Raw genomic sequence first — 20,571 nt, 5'->3', positions numbered from 1 at the left:
ATTTATCAGTACCTTCTGATGCGAAAAGCTGCGCTACGCATAAATTGGATTTACTAACTAATAGCTTAATATCAGGACATAAGGTTTTTAGTTTTCTTTTAAATAAATATTAATGTAATTAATATGAAAGATAATTTAACATTCGAAAATGTTTGTAAAATTTATATAATGAAACTCACTGCTATTGGTAAATTAACCAAACAATTTCCCCAGCGCATCCACCATTTATGAAACGCATACCTGTTTTTCATTCAATGTTTATTAACATTGTACAAATTTCACGCTTAAAATATTATAGTACATTTTTTGGTGTAATAATTAATTATCTGCATTTCCGCCAACCTTTAGTATAGCTGTGTAGTAGGGCAGCACATTTCTCTACCTTAATGCTACAATAAATTGTTTAATTAAATATTTGCTGCTCTCATTACTAAAACCTCCAGATTTTATACGATTCTAACAGTACATTGTCACAGACAACGCATCTCTGAATTTTCTGATGGGACAATTCTCACTTAATGAACTAGGTACAATAGTGTTTCGAATTTTAATGAGGAATTAATTTCTGTTTGGGAGAGCTCTCAAACTACTAATGAATTGATCTTCGTAGCCGGTCAACGCAGTAATTTCACGTCGCCGCCAAATCGAATAAATTTTGTTGCATCTCTGTGTGTAATAATATCGCATTGTTTATTCAGCCCCCGAAGAATGCCCCTAATTTTCGGAAGCACTCTAGTGAAAATTTGTCGCCAATACACTTGAGTCGGGAACGGTGATTGAATCCTGAAAATTTCTTTTCCTCTAAAGTTTTCTTTTAATGAACGTAAAATGAATTCGTCTGTGCGGAAAGGGCCGTGTTGTGCTCTAGTTTCCTTCTCAGCGGTCAGTGAACAGTTCAAGAGAACGTAATTCTCCAGAGATTGCCGCACGAATTATCAGGACACTTGTAAAAATACGAGCCGAGATTCCATCGAAAGTCTTTGTTAAACCTCTGGAGATTTTAACCGCTAGCCAATCGAATAATATAATGCGAGATGATGAAAAACGTTCCCAAAAAATCACCACAAAGCGGACTTAGAGGCCATTGAAGCAACCGACTGATTCAGTTTCGTTACGTTATTTTCAGGCTGAAATATACTCGGACGTTACATAAAATTATTATAGTTGGCGGCATTGTGTGCCCCATTGTGTACTCGTTATATTGCCAACCTTCACGCTACGAACGCAACAACAAATAAGTGTCATCCACTACTGCGACCCTTGCAGTTAAATTACATTTCACTTTATTTCGTATTTGCATAATAAAGTGGAGGATCCTGCACGGCGGAAGCCTTTTTTTTGGAATTGTTCAACACGAATTCATTAACTTCTAATTTGTGGGCCATAATTTTTGCCCGAAGGCGCCCATACGTGTGTACAGGAGTTCTGTGGCGATAAACCTGCACATAATTAAACAACACAATAGATATTAATTAAGCACCGCCAGATAAGTGCACAGTTTGTTGAGTGTGCGCATTGAGGGTAGAATGTCGTCTAGTTACTCAATCATACACTCAAAAAGCAAGTCCCCGTTAAATAAACTCATAATTCACCCTCGACTTATTAACGGCGAGAGTTGTGGTGGCTTTCTTACTTACTAGATGGCTCGTTCCATCTTTGTCATAGACACGTGTGGATTTACAATTGGATATATACTGTAGATTAGGCCCTCGAAAGTTAATGAGAGCTTTCTTTATCAGTGCATGTTGCCGAGCTCGTTAGTCCGATATAAAGGAAAGAGCTTTAATTGGATAAGTTAAGCTCTGTTGACGTAAACTTTAGCTTTCAAATGCTTGCTTGGTAGGAGGTCGTTATGGCAACCATCTTACATCTACGATTCTCGACTTGTAACGTCGCACTGATAACCCAACAGAATGCCCATTTCAGATCTATGCCCAACACGCTAATGAGTCGACAAAGCGGTTTTTCCGCTTTTCATCCAGGTACAAAAAGGAAACGAAATCTTCCTCGCCTGATTTCATGTCACATCTGAAGTAAACAGGAAACGTCACATCTCGCAGACGAATTATTTAAATTTCTTTTGGGCGATGTACAAAACGGCGAAATAAAGTTTTAATCGAGTGTCTTTTATTTGGAGAAAGTTCCTTGACGTGACAAGTAAACACTTTGTACAGGTCACAGCACTTTAAGACGACAAATAATCATTTAAAACTTCATCAGCGTCATCCACAACAGGGAAAATCTCGCTGTGCAAAGTGCCAAAAGTAAGAGCCCCTGCAAAGGGTGACAATGTAGACATTTTATACCCGTCATTGCAATATGTAAAAATACACACTGGTGCCGCGACACAAATAAATTACAAGTAATTACAAACTTGTAATTATATTTTTTAGGAGAAAATCTCGCGCGATTAGTAAATCAATGACGGTTTCAAGCTGCGCCCCCAGATAATTATAACCTTTGCAGGAATTTGGTTCGCCATTATTGCAGGACGGTTAAATTAATGGGTAGCCCATGGGAGGGGAGGAAAGGTAAAATTGGAAATACTAATTTTAACAGCCAACAAAAATTATGCCCCGCTGAAATTAATTTACTCAAAGCAGCCACTAATTTTTGATACGACCTTTCAAAAACCCACTCTTCAGGCAACGCAATTGTTAAACGTAAATAAGATATCTTGTGTTGCAATTTGCAAAGTACCTGAAACGTAATGGGGAAATGGTGGATGCGCCGGGTTAGCTCCACCACATTCGCAATTAAAAAGAATGAAGTATCTGGGAGATTTTTCAGCGATTTTTATTCAGCGTTTGCTCCTAAATTGGCAAGCTCGATGCACTTGTGTTTATGTTGTAATTAATCTCCAAGTCGGGTAAAAGCTCAAGCTCTCGTTGTTGCTCATTTATGAATAAAATAAATTTTGTTCTGGTAATTTAGTTCTACACCCACAACAAATTTAGATTAGAAACCAAATCGTATTGGAATGAACACGAGCTGGGCTTGATTAGACTGAATGGGGATTGAGTGGGACTAAATCGAATCGGACATGGGCTTGACGGATCAGAAGATTTCTTGGAAGTTATATAAGGGACCGTTAATCCCCGAGGAAGAGATCCGGCTTGAATGTGTTGCTAGGGTTATAAAATATGTTTTTAAAAATAGGTCACCAAGGTCGGCCACCCAAATAATTACTGGAAGACTGTGGACTTAAAAAATGCTGCGTATTTAGCATTTCCACTTTACATTTTGATCGCCGAAACTTTCCAACTTTATTGTAATTAAATTAGGGATTAAAACGGTAATTAATTCCAGAATTAAGTACCTGGACACTTTTTTTTTCAATTTCTCAACATAAACTCCCAACAAGTGTTTTGTTCAAGACCGAGCCCTGTCTTCCGTTCCGTTATTTTTTTACAACGCTGATTTAAAATTTTAATTTTAAAACAATACATTTCAGATACTTGACTGCTTATTATTCATTTTAAAACCAGCACATTTGTTATCGTATCGGTTATTCTTGCATAAAACTCTATTTTTTCTGTAATCAAGAACAAGAAGAAATACGTACGCGGGACGTTGTATTTAAATTTCCCGAGTAGATATTTTTAATGCAAAGTACAAAATTGGGTGTTGAATTCTTAAGATATTCTCTTTGCATCGCATCTATTAAGTTTATCACAACAAAAAGGCGAAAAGGATTACAGTCCATAAATTTAAAGTCGAAACTTTCCCGAGGATAATGTATTAATATTCACTTTATAATGACACCTCCTGCCGTAGCTGTCGTAATTGTGCATTTTAAAATCTTGAAATATTTTTGAAGATCTCTTAATTTCGTATGAATAGTCAGGTCATCCTTGTTTGTCGCGGCTTTAATAATGGATGAGAGGAGGACGGAGAGACACGATGTAATCATAAATATACATGAACGAACGTCCCGTAGCGACACGTTCACACTTCAGAACTTCTCCGAGTTTCAGGTTTTATCTGAAAGTAGCTTTTTACGCCGTCTGAAAGTTAATGAAAGAACCCTTAGAAGACACAGTGGCCTGTTAAAATCTGAAAAATGTAAAACTTGTTCACGTACATTTAACATTCGCCTAACTAAAGTCATTTTTAATATAACTCCGACTTGCTGCTCTTAACTTTTCTTTCTTTGTTTTAAACTTAGTTAGCTTAATCTTAATGAAGAGGATTTCGTTACTTATGGTCTCGCCAAGCTGCTTTCCATTTAATATACAAGCTCTCAACTACTCCGGTCGGCTCCGGCTAATAAAAATGTATTGAAATTTCCTTTTTCAGCTGCGACTTAATTGCCGACGTGAAGCTAATCTTTTATGTGAGATCTGTAATGCTCATTAGCGTCAAACTCGATTTCAATTTATCCCCGACCGGGCGAATACATTATGGCCCGGCCGCCGCCATCGCCGTTCATTATATTCCGCGAAAATATCCGCCGCTCAATTAGCCGCCGCCCGGATATGGCGCAAAACTGAAAATAGTAAAAACCAATTTCGGTCGAGATTCAGCCAAATAAAATTAAGCAAAACACGGCGGCCGCGCGAAATCGTGATATCCATAAGGATCCGGCCGAGAAGGAAATCAAAGAAGGAACAAAGGGATAGAAGGAGAAGCGAGAAAAGACGTTCAAGTCGGGCCCCGGAGGATTGCTGCAATTGCGTGGTAATGGGGCATTTCGGTGGATCTGGACCCTATTAAAATCGCCCACCGACATTCGAGCCACTCACATTAGTTGCCATTAAATTCTAAATAAACACGACGACTCAGTCTTCATTTGGCTCTTCGGCCGGGGCTTCAACATCACCTGGCGCATTTGTCCGATAATGTTTAATTGTAAACGTGTTTCAAATAGCAAAAAAAAATGAAACCAAAATCTTAGTTAATGAAGTTCTTTGTGAAATTACTCCAAAACATTCAAAACACAAATTCCAAAATATCATCTTTTTTGACAACTTTATCTTTTGTTTAAATAGCAAGATAGTCCATTTTTTAATTATAGTCCGATGGATCAATTAATAAGCAGAGCAACTGTTATACTGCTATCTCTTTTCAACATAATGTAAAACAAGCTATTGGATTTTTGTACGGATTTTATTAAGTCCGTCCCACTATGCATCTCGCTTTGACATGTGCGATTAGAGCAAGACGCGAATTGTACGTTTATTCCACTAGCGATGTCAAATTTTTAGGTTAGGTCGTAGCTACATTTGTGATAATTTTGTTTAATTTTGCTTGAAATTTTCGCCGTATGATGCCAAGGAAAAGCTACGCAACTCTTTCTTGAACATCACCCACTGGCAGAAGCGGACCATTATTATCTCGTTCCCGTGTAAAATACATTAACAAATTTCTTATTAGCGTGTCAGGTGTCAGGTGCGAAGTAACCTATAGGAAATATGGTTTAAAACAAGGAAACCGCATTGGTGTAAATTTTATAAAATATGGTATACAAGGATGTACTTTTAAAGTGGTGCCGAAATTTTACCTACAAGGTTGTAGGACAACGTAGAAGAAAGCAAGCAAAAAGAATTGTACTACAAAAATTAAATGTCATTTTATTTTTTAACAGAATTTTTTAAATATTTTTTCCGAGTTCTACATGAAGCTAGTAGCTCGTGGTTAAAATCATGCTGGTTCATTCTGGGACACCCTGTATAGCAAAATTGACTGGAATATAAACCAAGAAAAATAATCACCATGTTATCTTTACTCTATTTGTAGTGTTTTTGTTCAAGTTTTTACAATGTACTACGACGGTAATTTGTGAACTTAGAAAATTGGGTCAAATAACGCAATAGGGCGAGTACGGTCCTGAAGTACTGTTTCCACCAGAATTATCGGGTGTTCATTGAAATTTATCCTCACACTCTGCGTTGAGGAGTCGATTGTGAACGCACCACTCGTCAGTCTGCAGAGTAAAAACACAAACAACGCAAAAAGTGAGGTTAGATTTAAACAGCTGATCTGTGATCTGATGCGTTCACAATCGACTCTTCAACGCCTACGTTGAGCATAAATTTAAATGAGCACCCGATAGTAATTAAAACAGATTTTAGAGAAAGAGATGGTCCATTCTACAGAACGAGTGCTAAAAGAAGAAAACAACGGAGCTATTTTCAGAAAGCCAGAACGAAAAGTGTGTACGTTTCAAAGAAATTGTTTGAATGCTGTTAATTCAGTGTGTAGTACTTTTAGTGCCATTGATCTAAAGATTTAACAATAGTAAATACATGGAAAAAAAATTACACCTGGAGACAGAATGAGTTTTCTTGGGATGAAATAGGATACAAGCTCCAACTGGAATCTTCTGTAGCTTCATTAGCAAGTACTATGAAAGATTTTAGTTTAAATATAAGAAAACAAAACGAGATAGATTAGAAAAAAAGTGTCATAAAAACCATTTGGAAAACGATGCAGAAATACAAAGAACAATACAACTGATTTGATTTGTTTGTAGAATGTATTTTTTTAAATACCAGGAGAGTCCAAGACGAGAAAAACAGGTAGTTGCGGAGAAACCCGGAACAAGAAAAATTGTTCGTTTAGTTTAACATTGGAAGAATTAGACAAAATTATTAGCTTATGGAACGAAGAAACTCCTGTGAACTCGCAAAGAAAATTTCTTTACACTTACATTACTTGGAATGAGTTGGTATGGAGAGCCGGAGAGGCAGTAAATTGTTTGACCGATCATTTTACAAAAGAAGTAGATAATCCTGGAACAAAAACTGCTCCCTTTATATGTAATCCAGTATTCAGCAAAACAACACAAGCTGGTGATAAGTCCCTGACAGTAAAGAAATGGTTAATCCCAAATTTCGAAAACCCGGATAAATTTCCAGTGAAGTGTTCATTCATGAATTTTTATTTTTCATTGTATCGGGCGTTCTTATGAAATCCTGGGCTGGGAAGACGTTGGAAACCGTCAATTGTTTTGCTTTTTAAAGTGTAAATTGACAGTTGTAATTAGAGCATGTTGACAGCTAACTTAAAATTTATAAACAAAAAATCTTTCTGTTTTTTTCCTTTGCTGAAAAAAACGTGTTCAATCATGTGCCGATTAAACATAAACAAATGTCATTCGTGTCAAACTGCGGGAAATTCAAACTTTACATTGTTCCAAATGGTTTACTTTTTTCAACGCCTGTTCAGCCCAGGTTTGAATGCATGATAGTACAGTCGCGAGCAATAAATTTTGATCGTCAAGGTCATTCTTTGACGCAACAAAAATGCTCCATTGTAAAACAGTCGTAAATATCATAACCTACCATCATGTTGTATGACATTAATAGCCATTTTTTTCTCATTTTTTTGACACTTTGTTGACATGGGCATAATCACGCAGGGAATTTTTTTTAATTTGTAACAATCTAACCAAATTTTGAAATGACATTGACGACCAAAATTTATTGCTCGCGACAGTACGTACTATCGCGGCCAAAATACTTTGGTCGTCAATGTGACATAAATGACATTCAATTGTAAAGCAAACTTTAGGATGTTTAACCTTATTTTTTACTACTGTCAGAATTATTTTAATCTATCAGTGTCATACGGGTGGGGTAAATCCCAGCTGCGGAGGCAGGGTTCAAAAGCAAAAGATCAACATGGTCGCGGTTTAGACAACCTTCAGAAGCAAGTAAGACGATTCTATATTTATTAAAAACTGAAGGTGCCATATTTTTGACAGGAATAATTTGAAATTGTCATGTATATTGACATTAATACTTGATTTACATTTGAAGTGTCAAAAAGTGACGACCAAAGTATTTTGGCCGCGATAGTACGTTACTACAAGAACATTATTTTTTAACTCCGAATTCTGGATGGTTAAAGAATAATTCAACTGGATTTTGTTAAAACTGTCCCTTGGGTACAAATCAATTTTCAAATTGAGCAGTATCAGCGGCTAAAGAAATGAGAACTTGACATCAAATTGTCGTTGTGTCGTTTCAAATTTAAGCAGAAATAACAGGAAATGGTATCATCCATTAAATCGTATTTACAAATAACTGCAATCCATTGTGTGTCAATGATGCGTTTCGATAAAAATGACGAAGGTATTTCAATTTAATGACAAGTTTGATGACAATTATTGTATTTTAAATTATTTTTGTAATAATTCAAACTAATATAAATTGTATGTAATTGAGTTCTCTTGATTAATAAATGTTTAAAATTATGGGTTTAATATCTACAGCAAGGAAAACTGTTGATTTTGTTAGGTCATGAAGGAATATTAAATGGTCTAGACTTTGAATTGAATTGAATGTATTTAACTCCAATTACAATTGACTGAAAACACTACGTGCGGTGTTTTCATTGGATTCTGATGACTCACTTTATCAATGAAACTTATTTTACATCATCTGTGGGCTGACTGGTGAAACCCCCGCAGTACATTCACTCCATCCTAAGGACTCGTTGAATCTGATTTATAAAAAAATATTACAATCAACTAACAAAAAGATTAAAAGGGCTGCCAAAAGCAGAAGATTCGGTCTTACAATCTAAAGTTATCAGAATAACGTATATAAAAATTAATTGATTGCTTTATATACAAGGAAAAATTTATTTGAGAAGAAATTGTTTCATATTTTTTTTAAATACGTTTTTTAAGGCATCTATGATATGCACAGAATTTTAAAAGTATGTACTAAAAGGAGAGTTTAAACTGATAATAATAATTAATTTTAGAACCATTTTAAATGGACTTCAAAATAGCTATTTATGTAGTTAGTTGCAAAATGAGAGTGTTTTTCGCATGAGACATGAAAATTGTCCCAACGAACGAAGTGAGTTGGGCAACACGTCGAATGCGAAAAACACTCGGTTTTGCAACGAATCACATACAAGATTTTTTCTAATTCCTCATAAAATTGTTAAAAAAAACAAGAAATATTTAAATTTTAGTAAGTACCTAATTAAATCATTCTACCATTGATTTTGTCAAGGAATTTATGTTTCGCTTTACTATGACAATATGTAAACAGAAAAAAAATCCACAAAATCACAATTTGGTATCAATTTGGTCCCTCAAATGAGTGATTCCGAAGAAAGTGTGGGTGCAGATATTGAAGCTGCAGCGGAAGCTGCTATTTCGACCTTTGTACCAGCGAAGTCGCGAGCTGTTTATGAGTTAAGTTATCAACGCTTCGACTAGTGGTTGGGTTTGAGGAAGTTGGAATGCATATCCGAAAAAGTAATGTTAGCTTATTTCATGCAAAGGTCTAAATTGCTGAAACCATCAACAATGTGGAGCGAGTATTCAAAACTAAGACCAACCATTTATTTGAATAAAAAGGTAGATATTAGCAAATTCAACAATTTGATTGCATTCTTGAAGAGACAGAGTGAAGGCTATCGCGGGAAGAAATCGAAGGTTTTTACCAAGGATGAAGTCCATGCATTTTTAAAAGAAGCCAACGATGAAACATATTTAATGTTAAAGGTACAAGAAAAAAATTATTAGAGAAGAATTACATTACAAAATAATCATCTTTTTCAGGTTTTACTAATTGTCGGTATATCAGGAGCCTGCCGTAGGCAAGAACTACTTCAGTTGTCTATAAAAGACATAGAAGATATGGGAGAATTCCTGAAGATTCAGATCCTTGAAACTAAAACAAAAGTACCACGAGAATTTACCATAACTCCGGGAAATGTTAGTGGATTAAATTTATTAAAAGTATTTCGAAGATATTCTTCATTGCGATCTAAAAATACACGGCACCAGAGATTTTTTGTTGGTTATAGACTTGGAAAATGCATTGCCCACCCTGTTGGAATAAATACTATTGGCGGCGCTCCAAAACAAATAGCCACTTTCCTTGGTTTGAAGAATCCCGAAGAATACACCGGTCACGCTTTCCGCCGTAGTTCGGCTACATTATTAGCTGAATCCGGAGCAGATACGTCGATTTTGAAACGTCTTGGGGGGTGGAAATCGACCAATGCCGAGGGTTACGTTGACGCATCAATACAAAATAAGAAGATAGCTCAAATGATTTTAGGCAAAGACAACACTACCAGTAAAGCCTTATCTTTCAAAAAATTGAAAACACATGATGCTACGTCTTCAAGTGGTCAAATCCCAGAGAAAAATAATTACTTATCGGTTGATAGTTATCATGAGATGTCTGCTGTATCGTCAAACAATCAAATTTCAGACGAACTTAACTTGTCATCATCATTAACAGAAGGTTTCCATATTTCACATTTACATAATTGTACTGTAAATATATACAATAAATCATCCACTTAATTATTCTTAATTGAATTTGACACTTTTTTTTCGCATTAATGCAAAAAAGTGACAATCAAAACGCATTAGTGCAAAAAAGAACGTCATTTTAACATTCAAATGGACAACATAAAATTCGACATTTTACAACGGAATTAGAAAAATTCCTTTTATACTTCTCTTCACGTCGCAGGACAATTCATAATCGCTAACGCTTTTCGCAACGCATTCATGTTTGTGTAAAATGGAAATTATGTCGAAATAGGAGGGACGTAGTTCTGGCGGTACTGTTTTATAAATGGGAACAGGCCTGCCAACTGACAAATGTTTGAATTTATCAGTAAAAATTAATGATCAATTTTAATTGGTACTTTGTAATTTGTAACGCTACAATTGCCGCTATCTATTTTCACCATTACCAACTGTACTGGTGCAAAATTTGCATTCTGTTTGCCTGGAACTTACTTTCGTATGTGCATTAATTAATGGCTCTTTATGAAACAATTTTGCATTTTGACGAGGATTCAATTTTTGCCGGGTCAATTCCAATTCGAATTTATCACTGCACTCGTGCATAAACCAATTGATTTCCTCTTGCTTGTCCTTATCATCCCATTCTCTCAACTGTCATTTTAAACTAAATATCCCCAATTTTTTAACAATAACAAATTGTTTAAACCTTGTTCACTTCTTTATTACCCGTGTCATGTGAGACAATGTATTATTGTGTTAAAAAATACTTTTTGAATCGTAATATTTATTTGGATTACCTCTCTGTTTTACTCGTTCGTATTCAGTAATTTAAAATAATTTAAAAATCTACGGTCACAAAAGCCGGCTGTCCCTTAATTTAAATTTTACTAGTGAGTAGTATCTAATTTAAGCGTGGAAAAACCCTTTTATAGCGTTCCATCCAAACACACAGCACAATCTCTCTCTGGTCTATTTTTCAGAAGTGCAAAGCATGTGGTTGTCTTGCAAAATCCTCCGCTATCTCGTGTAATTAGTTTCAACGTTGGCGGATTTCGTTTTCGTTTTATAGAATGCCGCCGAACAAAAGTGTTAATACTCCAAATCCGTACGTTCGTCGGTTTTAATTGTTTTCATTTTTGGGCGGCAATAATTTTTTCGCAGTAGCGAAATCGGTGTACCCAAACACGCACTCCACGGTCACTTCACATGTTCCTGAGCATTTCAAAACACAGCACAAATAACCGAGTGGGATGTACATTTTATCGTTTTTTCCCCTCCTTCCTTTTATTCAGTCCGACACAAACAGAAGCGAGAATTTTCTATCGGGAAGCCGAAAAATAGAACGGGACGCACAGATCGCAGAGTTAGCAATAAATGTAGTTTTAAACGCACCCCGCCCCCAGCCGACCTGGGTTGGTCCAACAATAAAACCTTTGGCCATAATAGATGGGGCACACCATCCAAATAGCGAAGTAAAACGCGTATTTCACTACACGGTCTTCCTTTTTTATTCATTGTGTATATACGGGCCGGCGAGGTCCATTCAACAAATGCAGGCATTCAGAAATAAACCAACAACACTAGTTCTGAAAGCTTAAAAGTAAATACGAATTTAAAAAGGACGAACCTCGCTCGTCATTCAGGCATTACACAAATTAATCTCGCAATTAAAACGGATCCCTAAGCCTGAACGATGGCCACATGTAATTTAATTTTCGCGTGTAAGGAACAAATAATCTCCTTACGTTTTTACCAACGCTAATCCGTAAGACAAATATGAAACAATTCTTATTTATCCTGGACGGAGTAGTGTAGCTTTGCAGGAAACAGCATGGTCTGAGCTTGAGCTTTGGTAATCCTCCGGGCTTTGGCTTCGGCAGGTTCCGCTTTTATGTCATTGTAAAACTAACGTTATATCGATCCTTGTTTATTTTAAAATTTCTCGAGCAATTTATTTAATTTATTATGGAGACTCCAGTGAACCCGGAGGCCGTGCAACAAGCCGTGCAAGACATGTAATATCATCACAGTGCACTGTTTCTCCTACTAAAAAGAATACCAAAGCAGTTCCTTCCATTTGCTCGCAGGTTTGCCAAATGCACCTGAAATTTACTGAACTGCATAAAGGAACAACTGCACACAACACGAAATTTCCTACTTTTCTGCTCATTTTCAGATTGCATCAGAATATTATTTTAACGAATAGTTGCCGAGAGACCGCTGAAGACTATCTTGTCGGTGCACTCTCGAGTCCAGAGTAAATAAATCAAGAAGAGAAAAAAAAATCAACTACGAAAAGCTGGAATTTTTTCAATTCGTTAAAATTGCGCCTTATCACAGGTCAGGTCATTCTGCCCTGCCAAAGATGCTTCTACGATGGTGTTAATTTTTAATATTATTGACATTTTAGTGGAAAACTTGGAATCGGTAAGGAAAATTAATGATTCCGATTTGGAGTTGATTCGGTTCGGACGCAGGACAACAATTTTCCTGATTCATGTCGTGTCAAAATTAATAATGGTCAGTAAACGTCATTGTGCGTGAAATATTAATAAATTGTGATTCATGGAGAGCAAAACGTGAACTGGAGTCCTTACGGCATCGTGTGCGTGAATTGTGAGCGTGAACCGTAAAGCTAAATTGTGAATCGCGATTCGATGATCACATTGTTATCAGCTCGTGTAAAATTATTCTTTGTCATTCGGTAATTGGTGATCTTTAAGCCGGAAAACCCATGCTCGTTGAGCACAACATTGTCTTCTCTTCAAAGCTGAGTAATTTGCATTTATTTAGCTTTATAAAAGAATTCCGCTAGTTTGAAAATTCGCAAGCCTTTGCGCGTTCTCATAAAACGTTTGTTGCAGTTAACGGATTTAGCAAAAACAACCAAATTCCAAGCCTTTGTAATACATACATTGCATTATGCATACATCTAGTTTTAATAACGTTATTACGGCGCTGTTGAACTCGTTTTCTAAGATCTAACATCTTTAAATTTTTGCAATAGATTTCGTAGCACTCAGCACTTGATACCATTTATTCTACGCCAGTTAACAACTACAATTATTTAAGACAACGGATAATTGATAAGTGTTAGCAAATTAATAATACACTACATGTAAAGTGTTATCAATGGAATAAAAACAGAATCAGAATGTGTCATAATAAAAAAGATGGTGACATTTTTATCATTTTTTGTCATACATTATCAGAAATTACTTCTTGTTTAATTCCCTATTCTTACAAAATTTAGTGAAATTTAATTAACATTGACATAAGTTGACACAAATGTAAGGTTTGTCACTTGAAAAATCATAAATCACCTACGTTCTCGATTCACATTTTTTCCATAGGGCTCCTTTGCTGTTGTATCGGGTGTTTTTTAAAATTTCACCTCACAGTAGACGTTGAAGAGTCGATTGTGAACGCACTATACAGGTTACGGATCACGGATCAGCTGTTTAAATCTTACGTTTTACATGAGTGGTGCGTTCACAATCGACTCTTCAACGCCTACTGCGAGATGAAATAAAAAAAATAATAAAAAAACACTCGATATAACATTTCAACAGTATAATGGGTGTTCATTTAAATTTATTGTCAAAGTTGGCGTTGAAGAGTCGATTGTGAACCCACCACTCGTCAGTCTGCATAGTATTAGCCGTCCACGATTGTTTTAAACACGCAGCAGGCCAAGATATTTTTTTGTTAAATTGGCATCAGGTCCTGTCATATGACGTTTCGTTTTTAAATATTCGCATTGTTGTCAATTTCGTCATTAATTTAGTTAATAATAATTTACGCAGAACTGCCCTACAAATATGTATGTTTCATTTCAATGAAAATTTTACGATTGTTCCTAATGCGTTCAATTGTTTAAAAAATGTAATAACCTCGGAGTGTTCTGTTGAATTATTATTAAAATACATTTATTATGACAAGTCACAATACTGCCAACTAAAATGTCAAATTTTCATAGATAGTCCGAATTTGAAACAATCGTGAATGGTATATAAAAACACAAACAAGGCAAAAAGTGAGGTTAGATTTAAACAGCTGATCTGTAATCCGTGGTGTGTTCACAATCGACTCTTCAACGCCTATTTTGAGGATACATTTAAATGAACACCCGATATAAACTGAAGGGGTTGTGAAACTTTTAAAAATGCTTCCACCTCAAGAATTGTGTCAAGCAATATTTAAGTGAAATTAATTAATAATTACCTAACAGCATTGCTCATAACGAATGGAGACAATTTTCAATAATGTTATCATTATCAACAAAATTATTTCCGTTGCAAATTTGAAGGGGATTTTTTACGAGAAATAGTAAAACGCCGAATAACTCCTTTAGACTAGAAATCGAGTTTCATCAGATGATCCTGGATGCAAAGTCAACCCCAACACAGAAAGGGAGATTTTCACCCTGGTTTATCATTTTTCCAACAGTCACATTATGCGATTCAGGACGTTGGTCCATTTTGTAATTGTAATTATAATTCGCATTTTTTTAATTAATAATACACACCCTCTATGTTAGTCGATAAAATTTTATATCTCTAGGATTTAAAAGCCCTTTTTTCTTTTAATTCATACACTTGCTTTTATTTCTTTGCATCTTAGACATTTCATCTTAATTACTCCTTTTTTAAATACACCATAAAATTAATTTTACGGTGTCCTGGTTTAATTCTAGCCAGATCGTTTATTGCCAACCTTCCAGAATCCGTGTTTGACTAAAATCACTGACATACTTTTACGATACACATAAACTGCTCGAAAAAAGTTAGGGATATTGATATTATAATTTATAACGTATCCCAAGGAAGAGTAAAAATTTGACATAAGTCAAAACTCATTAAAAACGTTTATTAAAAAACCATTTCAATAAATCTTTTTAAAAATACTTACTGATTCATGTTGATAAAGTTAACTTAAATATTTAGCAATATCCCTAACTTTTTTCGAGCAGTTTATCTTTAAATGGATTTAAATGCTTCGCTTTTAGCATGCTTAACAAACAAATTAAATCAAAATTTGTAAATAATGCGAGTCAGCCAGGAGTTTTCAAGAAATGGGTGAAACAGCTTTTAGAGTAGAATAAAAGAGCAAAAGAGCGAAAATCCGTTGTTTGAAGTTACTCCTTGCGTCGTATTTAGTTTTCATAGGAATAATTACAGTAGTTGTGAGTCCGTACACAGTTGTACTCTAATCTGCTTTGGCGTTCCTTTTTGTTGCCCTACGAGCGTCCTGGCCAGCCTCGAACGTGAGCTTCCTTGCAAGGATGCAGCAAAATACTTACTCCGTTGTTAAAGGAGCTCATTCTTTGATACACACACGTGATTGGGGTGCCCCTTTGAAATTTCGATCCTTTGTCGGCGGAATAAGTAACTTAGAGAGATTCGGTTTATTTAGCGGTTTTATGCAGCCGCTAGAAATTCAATATCTAGGGGGTGCAATATTAAATAAGGAAATTTTCGACATCAGTGACATTCCTGGCGAAAGGAAGAAGTATACGAGAGGACTGTCTTATGCCGCTCTGGAGGCCGTATAAAGCGAGATTTATCGCTGGCGCAGATTTGAACCGTGGAATTACAGGCGAGGAGACTGTAGCAAATAGATTTGAAAGACCAATCCACAAATAGAAATATCGGTTGAGTTGAAAGGACTGCGTCAATTGTGAAATTGGAAATGTCGAAGATGCACCGCCACCGTCTCCACCATAACTTACAGCAGCTCGCTCATATTTAACAGATTCGTCGATCATGGACGGCGACACAAATTTTACATAAAGAAGGGGGATGTATAAATATGAATTCCGAGCTTTTACTGTTTGATTCGATGCATATTCCAAGTCAATAGTAAAATTCGGGAGCTTTGAAGTCGACGGAAAGAGGATCGTTTGGGAAAGAAAGTTTTATGAGGGTTTTTATATGTTTTTATAAGTTCGCGAAATGCATAACGCAAAAAATTACCCAAATGATTTTTAAACATGACAAAACCAAAACTAATAAGTATAAAACGATCATTAGGGGAAATTCTCCCGGAAAGATTTAATGAAATAAGAATTATGGACGAATGTAAAGCTCTAAAAGTCGGTAAGATTGCGGTTCGACCATTACTAAATCCTTAATTTTAGAGACACTTTGAACTGTTCATTCATTCATGTTTTATTAATCTCTTCTCAAACCCTAATCGCTACGCCTTTTGTGTTTATTATAAAATGGCTCTCAACAACAGAATCTCTGACAGATTTTCGATTTTTACGCCGATCCTGTTCTTGTTTAATTTCACAATGTGCTTCAGTCATCAAGTTTCGTGTTACGGTGAGTTCATTATTATCATCTTTTATATTAAAAATTCACTGAAACTGTAATTTTCAGATCCTTTGCATGTTTCCCGACAAATCACCTAGATCAACATTAACATCATTTCCACATTACGGCCATAGGATCGCACATTTCACATGTCAGTAATCTGGCATAATTTTTGTTTCAAAAACTAATAAAAAGAGTGTGTGAGCTTAAGACCGCACGACAGAAGTGAAAACTTCTATGATGCTCGTTACTGATTTTAAGTAATATGTACCTATTCTATAAAAAATATATCATTATGGATGACTTGGAGGAATAAGGAGCAAGGCATAAATATAATTAATATTATTTAAATCCAATGCTGTTTTTAAATAAACGTCAAAAATCTATATTTTTCAATAGAAACTGCAAACACGTCCGCTTTTAGAGGTACGAGTACACTAGCAAAATTTGTGAGGTTAGGTTTGGATGTTTAAGTTTTATTTTCTTGACGCACAACACAAGTTTTCATAGCAATACCAATACCCTGTATTATAATAATTTGTCCATTTTCCTCTTCACATTTTGCTACACTAATTTTTCCAATAGATGAATTGTTGAAGCCATATAATTCAGAATTACGTTTAAATCCTATATTCATCTGTAAACTTACAATATTTGTCGTGTTTTTATCGTTTTTATTATATAAAACTATACAGGGTATTTCACGAGTGATAATGAGCCTGACGGAATAATAAATTCAACCCACAATACATTTTCAAAAAAAGCCGGACATTTTAATGACAATAGCCAGCTTTTTTCGGAAATATAATGTGGGTTGCATTTTAAATTACGTCAGGCTCATTATCACTCGTGAAATAACCTGTATATACAGTTACTCCTGGAGCTCTGCACTGAGGTCAGTCAGGTCACAACACAACATACAATGAAAATTTAACAGGTTCACCCAACGTAAATTATTTTCTTTTCATAAATGACCATTTTGAAAATTCGGTAAAACTTTTTCAAGTCTTTCTGTGATCTTTTTCTTCTTTAGTTTAGGCAGGTCAGGTCAGGTCTTCTACAACTTATAATTTAAAGTATTGTTATTCTCTATTATCTTCTTGTACTTTTGATGACTTCCTAGTACCCATAGTTTTCGAGTTGAAACCTCAGGTAGAGCATACATATATCCACCACACAAATAAACAGTTAATGTTCGAACAAGAGATTTCGTTTAGTCAAAAATTTAAATCAACCAGAACGTTGCTTTTATTATTTTCTATCATTTCTGTTTGGAGCAAACCAGCCTAAAAAGTACAGTTATTAAATATTTACAAAGAATCTACGACATTTGAGCGCGCGACAAATGAGCGCGCGACAAAAGAGAGCCGCAATATGAGCGCAGCGACAAAAGAGCGCCACGACAAAAGAACGCCGCGACAAAAGAGCGCCGCGACAAAATAGCATGAGACAAATAAACACTGTGACAAGACAGGATTTTGAAAAAGAAGCAGTCAATGTATTTACGGAGGAGGTTGCTTTTTCCATTTTTCGCAGGCAATTTATCGGCATGTCCAATCTACAGGACTCCAAGCATCTTATGCTGCAAATCCTGAATTTGCACTCATGTTGCGCCACCTGCCAGCACTGGCATTTGTGCCAATACAAAATGTACAGGATTATTTGGTAATTGTTCACTTTAACTACTTCTGGAATTTTCGCGTTTTTTCTGGCTAGGCAGCCTCAGGGCGTCCTCCTATATCGTGTCCCACCATTCAAATCTTGTGCAAATGCCTTTTTTTTTCTTTCTTGTTGTGTTTCAAGGTCGCGTCAAGGTCGCGCCAAGTCTTAGTATAACTAAAGGGTAAGGAAAATTTTCATTCAATATGGAAATTAATTATTGCCTTAAGAAAGGCAAAGGCAAAGGCAACCTGTATTTACCTTCTTTTGTGGTCACGCTCTTTTGTCGCTGCGCTCTTATGTCGTCGCGCTCTTATGTCGCCGCGCTTTTATGTCGCCGCGCTCTTATGTCGCCGCGCTCTTATGTCGCACGCTCTTTTGTCGCGCGCTCTTTTTGCGGCGCGCTTTTGTCGCGATACCATTTACAAAGACAATAAGCGAGTAATTTTTCTTCTCACGGGAGAGCCCTATTGTATTGTATTCAGTAACATAACGCACAAATGAATTTAAATTCCTCAGGCAATTATTAAGCCCCATACTCTGAATATACGGGGTATTTCACGAGTGATAATGAGTCCGAAGGAATTGAATATGCAACCCACAATACATTTGCAAAGTTAACGTAGGTCTTTGTTTTTTGATCTAAAAAACATAAAACATACTTAGTTGTGCAGTTTCGTAAATTTTGACATAAACGTCACTCGCATGGTTAAACGAAATTGTGAAAAACGAAGAATTTTTCGTAAAATGTTTATTGTCTGGACAAACGCGCAGTGGCAGAAGCATTTTTATTACATTCGCCATAAATCAGGATCATGTCTGTTTTCTCATCGTTCGAATACATTTTAATCGTCATATTTTAACTTTTTCGTAAATGTCAGTTGTGACAAATAAATTTATTTGAAGCAAAGCCATCATGGATTCATAATTTCATTTTAGAATAATACGATATTTAAAAGAGCTACGTTCACTTTGGAAAAGTATTGTGGGTTGCATTTTCAACTCCGTTGGGCTCATTATCACTCGTGAAATATCCTGTGTAACAGTATCTAAAATAATATGTATTATGAAGTAGAGCTTTATTTTTAATAAAATTTAAATATCCTGTAACGGTTAGCAGGTTAGGGGTTCCTCATTATCCTTCGTAAAATATTTTTGCGAGGAAAAAATAAACAAAAGTTAATTCTACGTTGTGTTCATTTTTTTCATGACTGAATTCCTTTTATACGGAAGACAGCACCGTTGAAAGGATTATTTAAATGAAACGACTGAATATATAGGGTATTTTTTTTAAATTTCACCTCAAAGTTGACGTTGAAGAGTCGATTGTGAACGCACAAACAGCGCAAAAAGTGAGGTTACATTTAAACAGCTGATCCGTGATCACTGACCTGTAATTCGTGGTGCGTTCCCAATCGATTCTTCGATTTTAATAATTAATAAACAAATAGAAATAATCCGATTAGCGAGATTTTTTTAATCTCTGTGACTCTCTGGGACTATGTCGAGTGAAAATTACGCGAACTAAAAACTTGGCAGCGGTTTTATAGAAAAAACGAGCTTGCAACTGTTGCTTTATTCCATAAACGTACGCTTCTGGTATACATACATATTAGTGATGTCTAAATTTGTCCAGATTTCATGAAATTTATTTTCTGGAATAGAACTTTAGTCCTTGAACAGTGCGCCGAGTTTGAAGATTTCATCTTCACCCTCTTAGATAAAAATTAATAAGATCGAGGGCTATAACTGGTAAATAATCGGATTCAGGTTCTTGTCCTTAATCCTCTTAATTGAACTTCTCAAGTTTATTCGGCGACTTTCAGACTCACCTATATAGCATTCTACAAAGAGTTTGGAGAATAAAACAAATACGTATGAGCTTTAATTCAAATTTTAAAATTTACCGTTACATTTTTCTGCATTTTCATATTTTAAAATTAATGTGTGCAAGAGCGTTGTTTTTGTATATTTGTAAAAAATTTGCCGTGTCCTTTTGTAAGCAAATAGTATTCTCAACACATTTGTCCTTTATAAACTGACAGATAAGCTAGAAATGTGAAGGGCTTTTCCCTGTCGTTTCAGAAGATGTTACATAAGGAAAGTTGCCTGAAGTAGTATACTTTTTGCGCACTTATCGAGAATAACACTAGGAGACGAATGTGCCGTATCCGAAACAAGAAGAACAATATCCTATCATCCTGCAATCTATTTTTGTTTTTGTTTATAGCGTAATCCAGACGACGAAAATAGATTAATGTTTCGATGTCAATCGTGTAAGTGGTGGAATAAATTAGTGGAGTCGATGAAAATAATGCAGTGGAAAACAACCCTTCCTTGTGGTCGTAACGAGCAGGTCCA

The 20,571-nt window shown here is 35.6% G+C and overlaps 2 protein-coding genes across 3 annotated transcripts in view; one reads left to right on the top strand and one right to left on the bottom strand.

The window, feature by feature from the left end:
- The window catches only part of LOC138123145 (uncharacterized), a 242,627-nt gene that overhangs the window by 50,248 nt on the left and 171,808 nt on the right, over positions 1-20,571 (bottom strand). The window lies entirely within an intron of this gene.
- On the top strand, positions 8,801-10,282 carry LOC138124894 (uncharacterized). Its single transcript, XM_069040076.1, has 2 exons — positions 8,801-9,469; positions 9,527-10,282. Exons 1-2 carry the CDS (start codon positions 9,224-9,226, stop codon positions 10,280-10,282), a joined length of 1,002 nt encoding a protein of 333 aa, XP_068896177.1. The 5' UTR covers positions 8,801-9,223.

The sequence above is a fragment of the Tenebrio molitor genome, chromosome 2 (genome assembly GCF_963966145.1).
Source record: "Tenebrio molitor chromosome 2, icTenMoli1.1, whole genome shotgun sequence".
Lineage (NCBI taxonomy): Eukaryota > Metazoa > Arthropoda > Insecta > Coleoptera > Tenebrionidae > Tenebrio > Tenebrio molitor.
The sequence above is the reverse complement of the archived record's forward strand: the minus strand, read 5'-3'. Positions and strand labels throughout refer to the sequence as shown.

What these genes read in the sequence shown, in the direction of transcription:
- LOC138124894 (XM_069040076.1), top strand. Translation starts at nt 9,224, where the DNA reads ATGTTAGCTTATTTCATGCAAAGGTCTAAATTGCTGAAACCATCAACA. An exon ending in AAACATATTTAATGTTAAAG is followed by an intron (nt 9,470 to 9,526) that starts GTACAAGAAAAA and finishes CATCTTTTTCAG; the next exon opens with GTTTTACTAATTGTCGGTAT.